The 12,363-nt window shown below is 29.9% G+C and overlaps 1 protein-coding gene across 1 annotated transcript; it reads left to right on the top strand.

The window, feature by feature from the left end:
- The first annotated feature begins 3,040 nt into the window (after positions 1-3,040).
- LOC114180943 (putative disease resistance RPP13-like protein 1) lies at positions 3,041-5,782 on the top strand. The gene has a single exon (XM_028067236.1). The coding sequence runs from the start codon at positions 3,041-3,043 to the stop codon at positions 5,780-5,782; it is 2,742 nt and encodes a 913-aa protein (XP_027923037.1).
- Positions 5,783-12,363: the final 6,581 nt, after the last annotated feature.

The raw sequence follows: 12,363 nt of genomic DNA, 5'->3' as shown, positions 1-12,363 counted from the left end.
TATTCTTCTTGAAACAAACACAATTCTGAAAATGCAAGTACTTTTAAATTTCCTTTTCTTGGGACTTGAACTTGTATCTGTTTCATCTTGTTAAATCTAAATTCTCTACTAATTTTTTTTGTATTGTTTGTCAGTTGTACTTTAAAAATACACCGATGATCACTAATATTTCAAAAATAGTGTGTTTTTAATGTTTAACAAATGACAGAAAAATTGAACTCAGTTTTGGAGAGTGGCATTAAAACAGTGAGCATTACAGTAATAGCTTTTACTTGTTACGTTACAATTTTCTTCCCCAACTTTCCATTTATTTACGAAATTTGCAGAGGCAGGATTTTATGTATGTCATAAAACATGTAAAGCTTGTGTAATTGTTGAACTGTAAAATGCGTACGTGTTTATTATTCGAAACAACATTAGATATTTTACAATGTATTTTACTTGCTATCAGAACAAAGAAATGTTATACTTAAGTTGGAGGAATCATAAATGTAAATAAATAGAAGGAAAAACTATTTTTTCACAACAGAAACACTCAATTTTAAAGGAGATGATCATATGAGTTTAATGGATTATTTGATAAGTGACAATGATATAATTTTTTTTTCCAAATCAAACATTTCTCTAGAAGTTGTGTTTGGCTATTGTTATTGCGTTTCAGAAACATTACTAATTATGTTCTATATATCATCATAGATTTATTGATTAAAAAATTTTAAAAAAAATCACTTTATTATTTTATTATTATTAATTTGTTGCTCTGCTAAATTTTATATTGAATCAATTTATTCTAAATCTTCGGTGAACGAAAACTATAATTTGAAATTTATTATATCTAATGTTTCTCAGTGTGGTGATTGCTTTATAATGTATTACTCACAAATTCAATTTAGGACGATAGAAAATTTCACTATTACTAAACATCAAAGATATTGAATTTGAGCTTATCTCGTTTCGATTTCTTAAAATATTTTGTTTAGATAAACCAATTCAAATTGATTCAATTTGAATTTTTTAATAAATCATTTCAATTTTTATTCAGTGCAAAAAATATTTAAATATCAAAGAATTCTCAATAATTCAAAATATTAATATCAATGATATCTTGTATCTTCTTTTTCAAGTTTATTAAAATATTTTTAAATAATAATGATGATGTTTGTTTTCTATTGTAGATGACCAAATTACTTAGGTTGACATCAATCGACATTAATTTTTTTAACATTGTTAGTAGGATTTTCTTTTATCGGCTTTTCGATCGATATTAGCAGGAAAATTTCTCAATTGATATTGGCCAAAATAGTCCTAATGAAGGTTGATTGAAAATTTCCATGTCAACATTTGAAAAAATATTCTAAAAATTATAGATAAAGACTAATATATTTGTGAGAACCAATAATAAATTATATATATGATTTATTATTTATTTATTTTCTATGTTAGTTAAAAATGGAATAGTAAATTTATTAAAATTAATTGTGTAAGAAAATATAAATATTTTTAGAGGAGAAATAAAGTTGACATATGTTGTATTGCATTAATAACGATTAAAAAGTATTTAAACAATTAATAACAACCTCTCATAATTGTTGATTTATAGGGAACTTTTATCATTCGGCTTTATATCTTGTTTCTAATAATTTGTAATAACATCTTAGGCTGAAAAATGATATTTGTAAAATAATGCTGTTTTTTTTTTCCTGTGTCATATATATATATATATATATATATATATATATATATATATTATATATATATATATATATATATATATATTGTTTTTAACATTTCCTTAATCAAAAGTACGAGTCTATATGCTATCAAGACAGTACGTAGAAGTTGACATTTGAGTTTGTTTCTCTAGTTAACATCCCATTTGTATCGTTTATTAAAATCTAAATTAAAATAAAAACTTATTCCAGTTTTATTAAAATCTCAATAAACAAAACCATTAAACCATTGCTTTATAACCATAAAATTTATTAAAAAAAGAAAAATATAAGACCAAATTATTATCTTAAATCAATCTTTCTTGCACTATGCATTTTTCTCGATATATGCATAATTATTTGTTCTAGTATAAAATACGATGATCACATATGAGAACCACAGTCACTAAAATAGATGACTGAACTAACATATAAATATCAAAACATCATCATCATTTTTTTTTTTGTCACTAATTTAGAAATCAATATATGTGGTAGCAAAAATTTTCATAACTATTTTTTAGTGATTAATTTTTTTGATAGTTAAATTTTAGACATAAATTTAAAATCAAATTATAATATTTTATTTATAATAATGATTATATTAGTAACAAATAGTATTTTTTTTTATAAATTAGTATCTAAATTGATCATTAAAACAACGAATTACTTTTTTTCACATATTTCATTTCTACTATTTTACCTTCTAATTTCTTTTCTTTTTATAAATATAAAAGTTAACTTTTTTTTAATAACTATAAACTTGGTGGAAGTGGTGTTAAAAAGTATTTTCCCAAAAAAAGTTTCTCTCGCCTAAATGCTTTAGAAGTCTAAATCCATACTTTTTACTAAACATCTAAAAAAGTTTTAAAAATCAAACGAAAAAGAATGAGCTACTAATCTATCTGATTAAGTTATAAAGGTTTATAGTATTCGAAAGTGTCAACTATTATTGTTTCGCTGGGGGCCTTTAGCCTCTCGGGATACATATTTCCTACACTAAGGACTAAATTATTGTTTCACACTTTAAATTCATCAAAACCGTTGAATGCGTATCCAACTCCTCACATTTTTATACGGGTCATTCAAACTCCTCCAACATCGGGGAGGTCATTTCAAAGGGAGACCTTATAAGGACTTGGGCTCTCTCACTCTAATAGTTAGCTTTTGGGGTGTGGTTCTCCCAAGGACTTATGCTCAAATTGCCATCATCTTCTTTGATGGTTGAAAGTGTTATTTATGGCAGAGATGCCGACAAAAAAATTATCCTTGATTGGCTCACATCTGAAATAGACAATCATAACCATCCATCAATTCTTTCCATTGTGGGCATGGGTGGACTTGGTAAGACCACACTCGCCCAACATGTGTACAATGACCCAAAGATCGACGATGCAAAATTTGATATCAAGGCCTGGGTATGTGTTTCAGATCATTTTGATGTTTTGACAGTGACAAAAACAATTCTTGAGTCAATCGCTGATAAAAAAGATGATAGTGGGAACTTAAACATGGTTCACAAAAATCTGAAAGAAAAATTGTCAGGGAAGAAATTTCTTCTTGTTTTGGATGATGTTTGGAACGAAAAACGAGAAGAATGGGAGGTTGTGCAAACTCCTCTTAACTACGGGGCTCCAGGAAGTAGAATTCTTGTCACAACACGTGCTGAGAAAGTTGCTTCTAACATGAGATCTAAAGTGCATCACCTAAAGCAATTAGAAAAGGATGAATGCTGGAAAGTTTTTAAAAAGCATGCACTAAAAGATGATGATCTTGAATTGAATGATGAGAAAAAGAAGATTGGTAAAAGTATAGTTGAGAAATGCAAAGGATTACCTCTTGCTTTGAAAACAATTGGATGCCTTCTCTACACAAAAGCATCCATTTCATATTGGAAAAGCGTAGTGGAAAGTGACATATGGAACTTACCAAAGGAACTTGGAATTATCCCTGCTCTGCTTTTGAGTTATCAGCACCTTCCTTCTCACCTTAAGAGGTGTTTTGCTTATTGTGCATTATTTCCCAAAGATTATGAATTTGATAAGAAGGAGTTAATTTTGTTATGGATGGCTGAAGATTTTCTCCGTCACTCTCAACATATCGAGAATGTAGAAGAAGTTGGTGAACAATATTTCGATGATCTATTAACAAGGTCTTTTTTTCTTCAGTCGAGTATTAAAATGCGATTTGTCATGCATGACCTTTTGAATGATTTGGCAAAATATGTTGGTGGAAACTTTTGTTTCATGTTCAAATTTGATAAAGGAGTCCGTATACCCAAAACAACCCGTCATTTTTCATTTTCAATTGATAATGAAGTATATGATGATGGTATGGGGAGTTTAATTGATGCTAAAAGACTGCGTTCATTTATTCCAATGACAAATAATATTGACGGTCTTCCTTGTGAATTGATTCTGATTGATGAATTGTTCTCCAAGTTCAAGTTTTTGCGCGTCTTATCATTGAGTGGATTTGGTGATCTTATTACAGAGGTTCCTGATTCTGTCGGTGCTCTTAAACATCTTCGTTCGTTAGACCTTTCATATACTAATATACAAAAGCTACCCGACTCAATATGTTTGCTCTTTAACTTACTACTATTGAAGTTGAACCGTTGTTTATATCTGGAGGAGTTGCCCTCAAATATACATAAACTTACCAAATTACATTGTCTGGAATTTGAACATACAAAGGTGACAAAGATGCCGATGCATTTTGGAGAATTGAAGAATCTTCATTTACTGGATGCGTTTCGTGTCCATAGTGAGTCCAGTATTAAGCAGTTGGGAGGACTCAATCTTCATGGGAGCCTATCAATTTATCAAGTGCAAAATATTGTTAATCCTTTGGATGCACTAGAGGCAAATTTGAAAGATAAACAGCTTGTGGAGTTAGGGTTAATATGGAATTCAAATCATGTCCCTAATGATGCAAGGGAAGAAAAAGAAGTGCTTGAGAATCTCCAACCTTCCATTCACTTGGAGCATTTGTCAATCTGGAGTTATCACGGTATAGAATTTCCAAGTTGGTTATTTGATAATTCATTATCTAATTTGGTGTTCTTAAGACTGAATAACTGTAAAAATTGTCTATGTTTGCCTTCCCTTGGAGAATTGTCATGTCTGAAGAACCTCGAGATTGAAGGGCTTGATGGAATAGTGAGCATTGGTGTTAGTGATGGATTTTATGGGAGCAACTCTTCTTCCTTTGCGTCCAAGGAAAGACTAAGCTTCAGGAACATGAAGGAATGGGAAGAATGGGAATGTAAAACTACTTCTTTTCCACGTCTTCAATATCTTTTTGTGGATCAATGTTGTAAACTGAAAGGTCTGCCAGAGCAACTTATTCATTTAAAGAATATATTTATTGGTGGCTGTGATAAGCTCACAATTAGCGTAAACAACATGGACACATGGTCGCTTCAGTTCTTGAATATTAATTCATGTCCACGTGTAAATATTCCTATTACTGCTTTCAATTCCCTTGAAGTAATGAGGATTACTCATGGCTGCCCCTCTCTTATAATCTTTCCGCTAGATTTCTTTCCAAAGCTCCGTACACTTCTACTGTTCCACTGTCAAAACCTACAAAGAATTTCACAGGAAGAGACTCATAATCATCTCAAGGAACTACAAATTTTATGTTGCCCTCAATTTGAGTCATTTCCCAGTGAAGGATTATCTGCACGGTGGCTACAAAAAATCGAAATTAAAGCAGCGCCAAATTTGAAATTGTTGCCAAAACGTATGCACACCCTACTTCCATCTCTTAGTAGTCTGGAGATAACTTATTGTCCACAAGTGGAGATGTTTGAAGAAGGAAGTTTGCCATCAAATTTAAAAGAGGTGTCTCTTTCAAGTTTCAGACTTATAACCTCCCTGAGAGAGGCTTTGGATGCCGAGCCTTGTCTTGAAAGGTTGTATGTTGAAAATGTGGATACGGAGTATTTTCCCGATGAAGGTTTGTTGCCACCCTCTCTTACCTTTCTAAGAATCTTTAATTGCCCAAATCTCAAAAAGTTGGACTACAAGGGTCTCTCTCACCTCTCCTCTCTCATAATTATTCGATGATTCAACCTTCAATGCTTACCAGAAGAGGGTTTGCCCAAATCCATCTCTTTTCTTGAAATCCGGTCGTGTCCATTAATCAGTGAGCGTTATCAGAATCCACAAGACCAAGACTGGAAAAAGATTGCTCACATTAAAGAACCGATTATTGTATAATTCTCCAATATCTCTGTCCAAACATTTATAAAAACATCAAATAAACTTGATAGAGAATCTGTACTACTTTGTTTTCTATTTTGATGTTAGTGATGAAAGTCTATATATAATACTATTTTGTTTATCTTTATTACATTGCTTCTTCTTCTTCTTTTTTGGATATTGCAAAACTTATGGATGGCTACTTGTGTGTTGACATCCCCATATCAATACGTTACAGTTGATTGTTGTGTACTTATTGTTTGAAGTTATTTCAACTATCATGCACCCATGTCACTTTATGACTCTTCACCATTGTTTTGGTTAATTAAATTATTAAATATATTTAATTAAATACATTAAATTACAATTGTATAACTTGTTTTGGATATACCTTGATAAGTTTAATTATTTTATGTTTTTAGTTTAGATATTAATTGAATTCAGTATTGACATAATTTTGATTTATTAAATGAAATGTTATTTGTAAAATTTATTAAGAAAACATATTTTATTTCACTAAAGAAAAGATTTGGTAACATTTATTGATTTTTACAAAATATTTATATTGGTCGCAGTTTTGATAATGTTACCTACCTCTGTAAAAAAATACGTTACCAAAAAATTTTATTAACAATTTTAAAATGTTACCTTTTATTAAAAAATGTTACAAAATTTCCAGCACCGCTATTATAATATTATATTTTTCTCTGTGAAAAAAAAAAGTCACTAAATTTCTTAATCACATTTCTAAAACAGTTTCATTTCTACTAAAAAAAAATATTACTAAAAGATTTAGTTAACATATTTTTAAATAATATGTCAAAATGTTGTTAGATGTTATTAATAACATAATCTATAGTATGTTTGAGAACCTAGAAGATAGTATTTAGAATTGATAAGGTGTTTAAAATAATGAATACTAAAATATAAATAGAAATCTTATAAACGAGTTTCATTAGTTATAAGTGTCATATTTCTCTAAAAATCCTATATTCTATAACCCTCTCTCTCAATTTCTCACTCCTCCTGTGTTCATTTGTCTGATGATCATCAAAGACCACTAGGGTGATCCCTGAGACAAGTTCTCTAATTCTGCCTGATCAATTTCTCCAACAAAGTAAGTTATGTTCTACTCTTGTCTCTTGCTCAATTTAGATCTTTGGTGCATGCAAGAGATTTTCACTCGTATGTGTCATCTGAGTTTTATTCATGTTTTTCCCTTGATCAATGGTTCTGATGATGTTCCCTAATCATGTTCTTGTTGTTCTTAGATTGAGTTGTGGTCTCTGTTAGGTTTAAAAAGCGGTTTGATACTCGCTTTGTGTCGTCTACGTTGTTTTACAAGTAAGGAAAGCTAGTTGTATTATTTTAAAATTCATAATGTCAGAATTATAAAGTGTATGATTGTATTTATTTTGATATATGAGTTGCAAAATGAGAAATGTTATGTGAAAGCTATGAAAATTAGATTATCTTTCTTGAGAATAACTAATGTTTTAATTGTGCATATGAGATAAATTGATATTGGTATTCATGATGAATTTCTGTTTTGGTATCTGGTACGGTTGTTGGGAGGTTTGGCTGATTTTCGTAATGTAGAATTATGCAGCAAACATGTTCTGCATAATTATGCACACTCATTAGACGAGCCATTACTCGCTGGATGAGCCATTACTCACTGGATGAGCCATTACTCGTTGGGTGAGCCATTACTCACTGGGCGAGTTTGAAGTCAGAAGCTCCCAAACTTTGGAAGTCGTTGGGCGATGCTACTCATTGGGCGAGTTTCAAATTCATAGGCTTTTTGACTTCGAAGTCGTTGAATGAGTAGTTCTCACTGGGTGAATTATTTAAAATATTTTCCGCTGAAGTCCAGCCAGCGAGTTTAGGCAAGCCATTTTATCGCTGGTCAAAAGGACAATTTCACACTTTAGGTAAGCGAGAGGATGTGCTCGATGAGCGAGTAGATCACAACCTTAACATTTACTTACTGAGTTATTCGAGAAAGCTTATGACTCTTATGAATGTTTATTTTGAGAAATGATGATGAATGAGTATGTAATAATACTAATTCAAGGAAAATTAGTAGTGATTGTTGTAGTGTAAGCATTGACGTGAGAGTTTAGTTGGAAGTTATCTAATGCTCTAATGACATCATTTCTCAAGTAGAGAAGGATGAGACATGTCGTGAGAGGAGCATGAGGTCCTAGTCTTTGGATTTTACCTTGATCAGAGTGTTAATGGACTAACCTTGTGTGTGGTACTATCTACCGCTCCGTAGAGTATAGATGTCACACAAGTGCACAACTTACTAGGACTCGACATCAATGCTTGTATCCGGATTAATTGAGTTTTAGTTTTAAATACCTGTATGCAGTGACGGAACTTGGACAAAAATATAGGGGGGCCAAATTAGATTTGTTATATTAATTTTTCTTTAGAAGAAAATTCTTCATTTTTTTCTCTTCATTTCCTCTCCTTAAAACAAACACACATAATAGTAGAATTCAAAATATATTACTATCATTCGCTATTATATCATGCTATTATATCATGATACCAAACCATGAATACCATTTTAGATAAGTCATTCGTATCTCATCAATTTGATTTGGTGGTATTGTCAATTTGATGTCGTTTTTCCCAGATCACGTTCTAATGAATTTTTAAATTGTAACTCTAGAACTTTAGAGATTTGTTTTTTATTGTCTTAAATTCTTAGTTCTTATTAAATTTCTTAAGTTTAGTTAGCGTAAATGCATTTTTTTCATCTTTATCACAAACCTTTCCTCCTTGAAAAAGAGGAATCAATTTTTTTACTTTTTATCATAATCTTTCTAATATAAATTTATCACCTCTCGCCTATTTAGAAAAAATAAAATTTATATTCACAAATCACGATTATCACAATGCAAAATATAACAAAACTCATACTACTTTAATTAAATAAGCAATATTGTATAATTCAAAACTTAAAAAAAAATACCACAGGTAGTGAAAAACACAAAATCCCTAAATTTCATAATTAAGGGTTATAATAATTTAGGAAAAATTATATTAGGGTTTATACCAATTCACAAAAGAATCCCTAAATCATAATTAGGGTTTATATTAATTTGGAATAAACTTAATTTGGAAGAAACATCATAAAAAGAATCATAACTAATATACATAAGTCATAATAAGATACTACTTTGATTTGTGAGAGATCATGCAGAATGTATACACAATCTCAATCTATGTGTTTCCACCCTTTATTTCCCAATTTATCTCTTTGTATTTATCTCTCTTCACACTTTCATGATAATTTACATGGTGAAAAATCTTATAGTCAGAAAAAAAAAACCTAATCTTTTATAAATTAAAGTCTCCATTAAATTTTTTATTTATCTTTATTATAATTTTCCATATATATCTTAATATAAATAATATATATTATAATTTTAAAAATATATAAATATATGTAAAAAAATTCAAAAAAAAATGGGGGAGCCGTGGCTCCCCTGTCATCACCTAGTTCCACCAATGCCTGTATGTAAATAGTTGATTGTTTGTGTATAACTTAACTATTGTATTGTGGGTTAATGGTTTTTTTTTTTAAAATTCATTAGCTTATCCTTACTCTTGTGTTTTGTTCCTTTGATGTCTGTTTTTTTTTTTTTTTTGCAATATCACCTGATTGGTGTGAGCAGTTGGAGATTTTGGAGTTGGATTATAAGCATTAACATGAGAGTTCAATTGGAAGTTATCTTGATGCTCTAATGACCATCAATTTCTGAAGTAGAGAAGGATGAGACATGTGGTGAGAGAAGCATGAGGTCTAGCCTTGAAATTTTACCTTGATCAGAGGTTTTAACGGACTAACCTTGTGTGTGGTACTGTATACCCACTCTGTAGAGCACTGGAGGCAATAATCACCTGATTGGTGTGAGCAGTTGGAGATTTTGGAGCTGGATTAGAGAAGGAGAAGGACATGCTGTTGTATAGTTACATCTAGATTTTTGGTGTTAGATCCTAGTTTTCCTTTTGAAAAATCTTTGATAGTTATACTTATACTTTATTTTGTATTTCAATTGATCTATGTTGGGATGACTGTAATATGAGATTTATGTATTAACTTTATGTTTTGATTTTATCAATTATGTAAATGTTACAACAAGTATTTTATCTCATATTACAAAATGACATCATAAAAGTTGATTAATGTTATCAATATTTGGTAATATTTTTGATGATTTAGTAAATTTTCCATTAACTATTGTGCCAAGATTGTTGGAGAAAGTGCAACGTGAATTGAATTATTTAGGGGATTTTCAGTTTGCTGCATGTGGTTTAAAACTGGATGGTCGTGTTATTAGAGAGATTCACGTTGAGTAGATCCCAATTTCACACCACACACATATATCATTTTTTTTACTTCTTTGATGACAATATAGAATTATATAATTCTATATGTTATCTTTCATACATGCTTTCCAGTAACTTCTACTAAATCAAACAAGCATAATATTACAAGTGTCCTAAAATCACAAACTATACAATTAGTTATTCACAGGACAAGACAATGATACTTCAACTCATTTTCTTATTCACTTTAACCCACATCATTAATCATTACATCATATCACTAAAAAAAATTAAAATAGATATTTAATGATGATCAAAGTAGTGTGTTAAAACCTAAATAAAAATAGTGAGTTAAAATATCATTTTCCTTATTCAAAACAAACAAACCGTTACAAAGAGTATTTTCATCGCACTAATACATTCAGAGACACCATACCATTTTTCAAACAATTGCAAAGTTACACTAAGCTTATGAATAAAGTAAATGTGTAATCAGGTAATGATATTTTGACCCCATTTTCTTTATTCATTTTTAATTCACCATTTTAATCACTCTTTAATTATAACATCACACTATTAAATAAAATTAAATAGATAATTGAAGAGTGATTGGAGTACCGGGTCAAATGTGAATCAAAATATCATTATCCGATCAACAAATTGCAAAAATAAAATTAAAATTAAAATCATGTCCAAACAAGATGTAGAATATTAAAGATTTTTATATGATTGACTCATGAAGTTTTACATATAATAAACTCATACGGACTTGGTCACTCTACTGAACTTTGGAATTATGTTTATAAATTACATAATTACTTGTTGATTACAATACTTTTTCTATAACATAATTACTTGTTGATTACACTTGTATTTGATTTCACACTTCAGAGTTTTAAAATAGTCATATGGATTGATGGATTTGGAATCCTATGTTATTTTTATAATTTTTAGGAGTTTGAACCCAGATTTATTGTAAATGAACACAGGATTTGCATATTTTTAATTAGGCTCGTAGACCTTATATTAGAGACCAAATTGCTTTAGGGTTTTGTAAAATTAGGGTTTAGGTAAGAGCTTATAAAGACCTAATTCTGCCCAAAGCAAAGATCATAAATCAATTATTTTTTCTATTTTCGCTTTTGATATTAAATAACGAAAAACAAATATTGAGGATAATTAGGGGGTGAACATTAAACAACACAAATTGAATTCTTGCACTCATCGTTAGCTAATTTAAGTTTGTTCTTTTTTTCCTAATATTGGAATCAAATATCTAGAGAACTATAATTTTCAATTGTTGAGGGTTTGAGTATGTGGATAGATATATTGATTTCGATTTTTAATTTTGCTTCCCAATTTACGTTTGCATACTTAAATCCTAAAGCCCCAATTTTAATTGGAAGAAAAATAAAATTGAATACAATTTATTACATGTACTATAATAATATCCTTAACATCTTTTTATGCTAATTGGTGAATCTTATTTAGCAGAATTATTTATTTATTATATATAATCTTCCATCTTAGGGCTTATAGCTATAAAATGGGGATATATAAAGATAGAAAACAGAAGAACAAGGGAAGCATACGATACATACATTATTTAGCACAAGTTGAGCTACAAATGTGTTAGAGATAAACAAATAAGGAAAAAGAAAATGTAACAGTGCCTTTTAATTTTTTTTTCCTTTTTTATAAATATAAAAGTTAACTTTTTTTTTTAATAACTAAATACCTGGTAGAAGTGGTGTAATTATTGTTTCACACTTAAATTCGTCAAAACCGTTTAATGCGTATCCAACCGCTCAAATTTAGATGAGACTGAATCAAACTCATCCTATATTTCAACCATCCATTCTTAATCGGACAATCACGGTTTACGAGTGACTTAACTTCGATTCCAACGGATCATTAAGTTACAAAGCTCAGGGAAGTTTGCTTTGTCCGAAAGACATAAGTCAAGTCTGCACCGAGTCAGTGTTCTTAGAGTCAATTCACCGTAAATGGTAAAATACCTAACTATTAATTTCCGCATTGTGGTTCGTAAACTGCACTTCAAATTATACATTTCCATTCACCATTTCTCAACCCCTGCC

This window comes from Vigna unguiculata, chromosome 4 (genome assembly GCF_004118075.2).
Source record: "Vigna unguiculata cultivar IT97K-499-35 chromosome 4, ASM411807v1, whole genome shotgun sequence".
Classification (NCBI taxonomy): Eukaryota; Viridiplantae; Streptophyta; class Magnoliopsida; order Fabales; family Fabaceae; genus Vigna; species Vigna unguiculata.
The sequence above is the reverse complement of the archived record's forward strand: the minus strand, read 5'-3'. Positions and strand labels throughout refer to the sequence as shown.

Bases quoted from the DNA above. Each gene is read 5' to 3' on its own strand.
- LOC114180943 (XM_028067236.1), top strand. From the start codon at position 3,041: ATGGGTGGACTTGGTAAGACCACACTCGCCCAACATGTGTACAATGAC.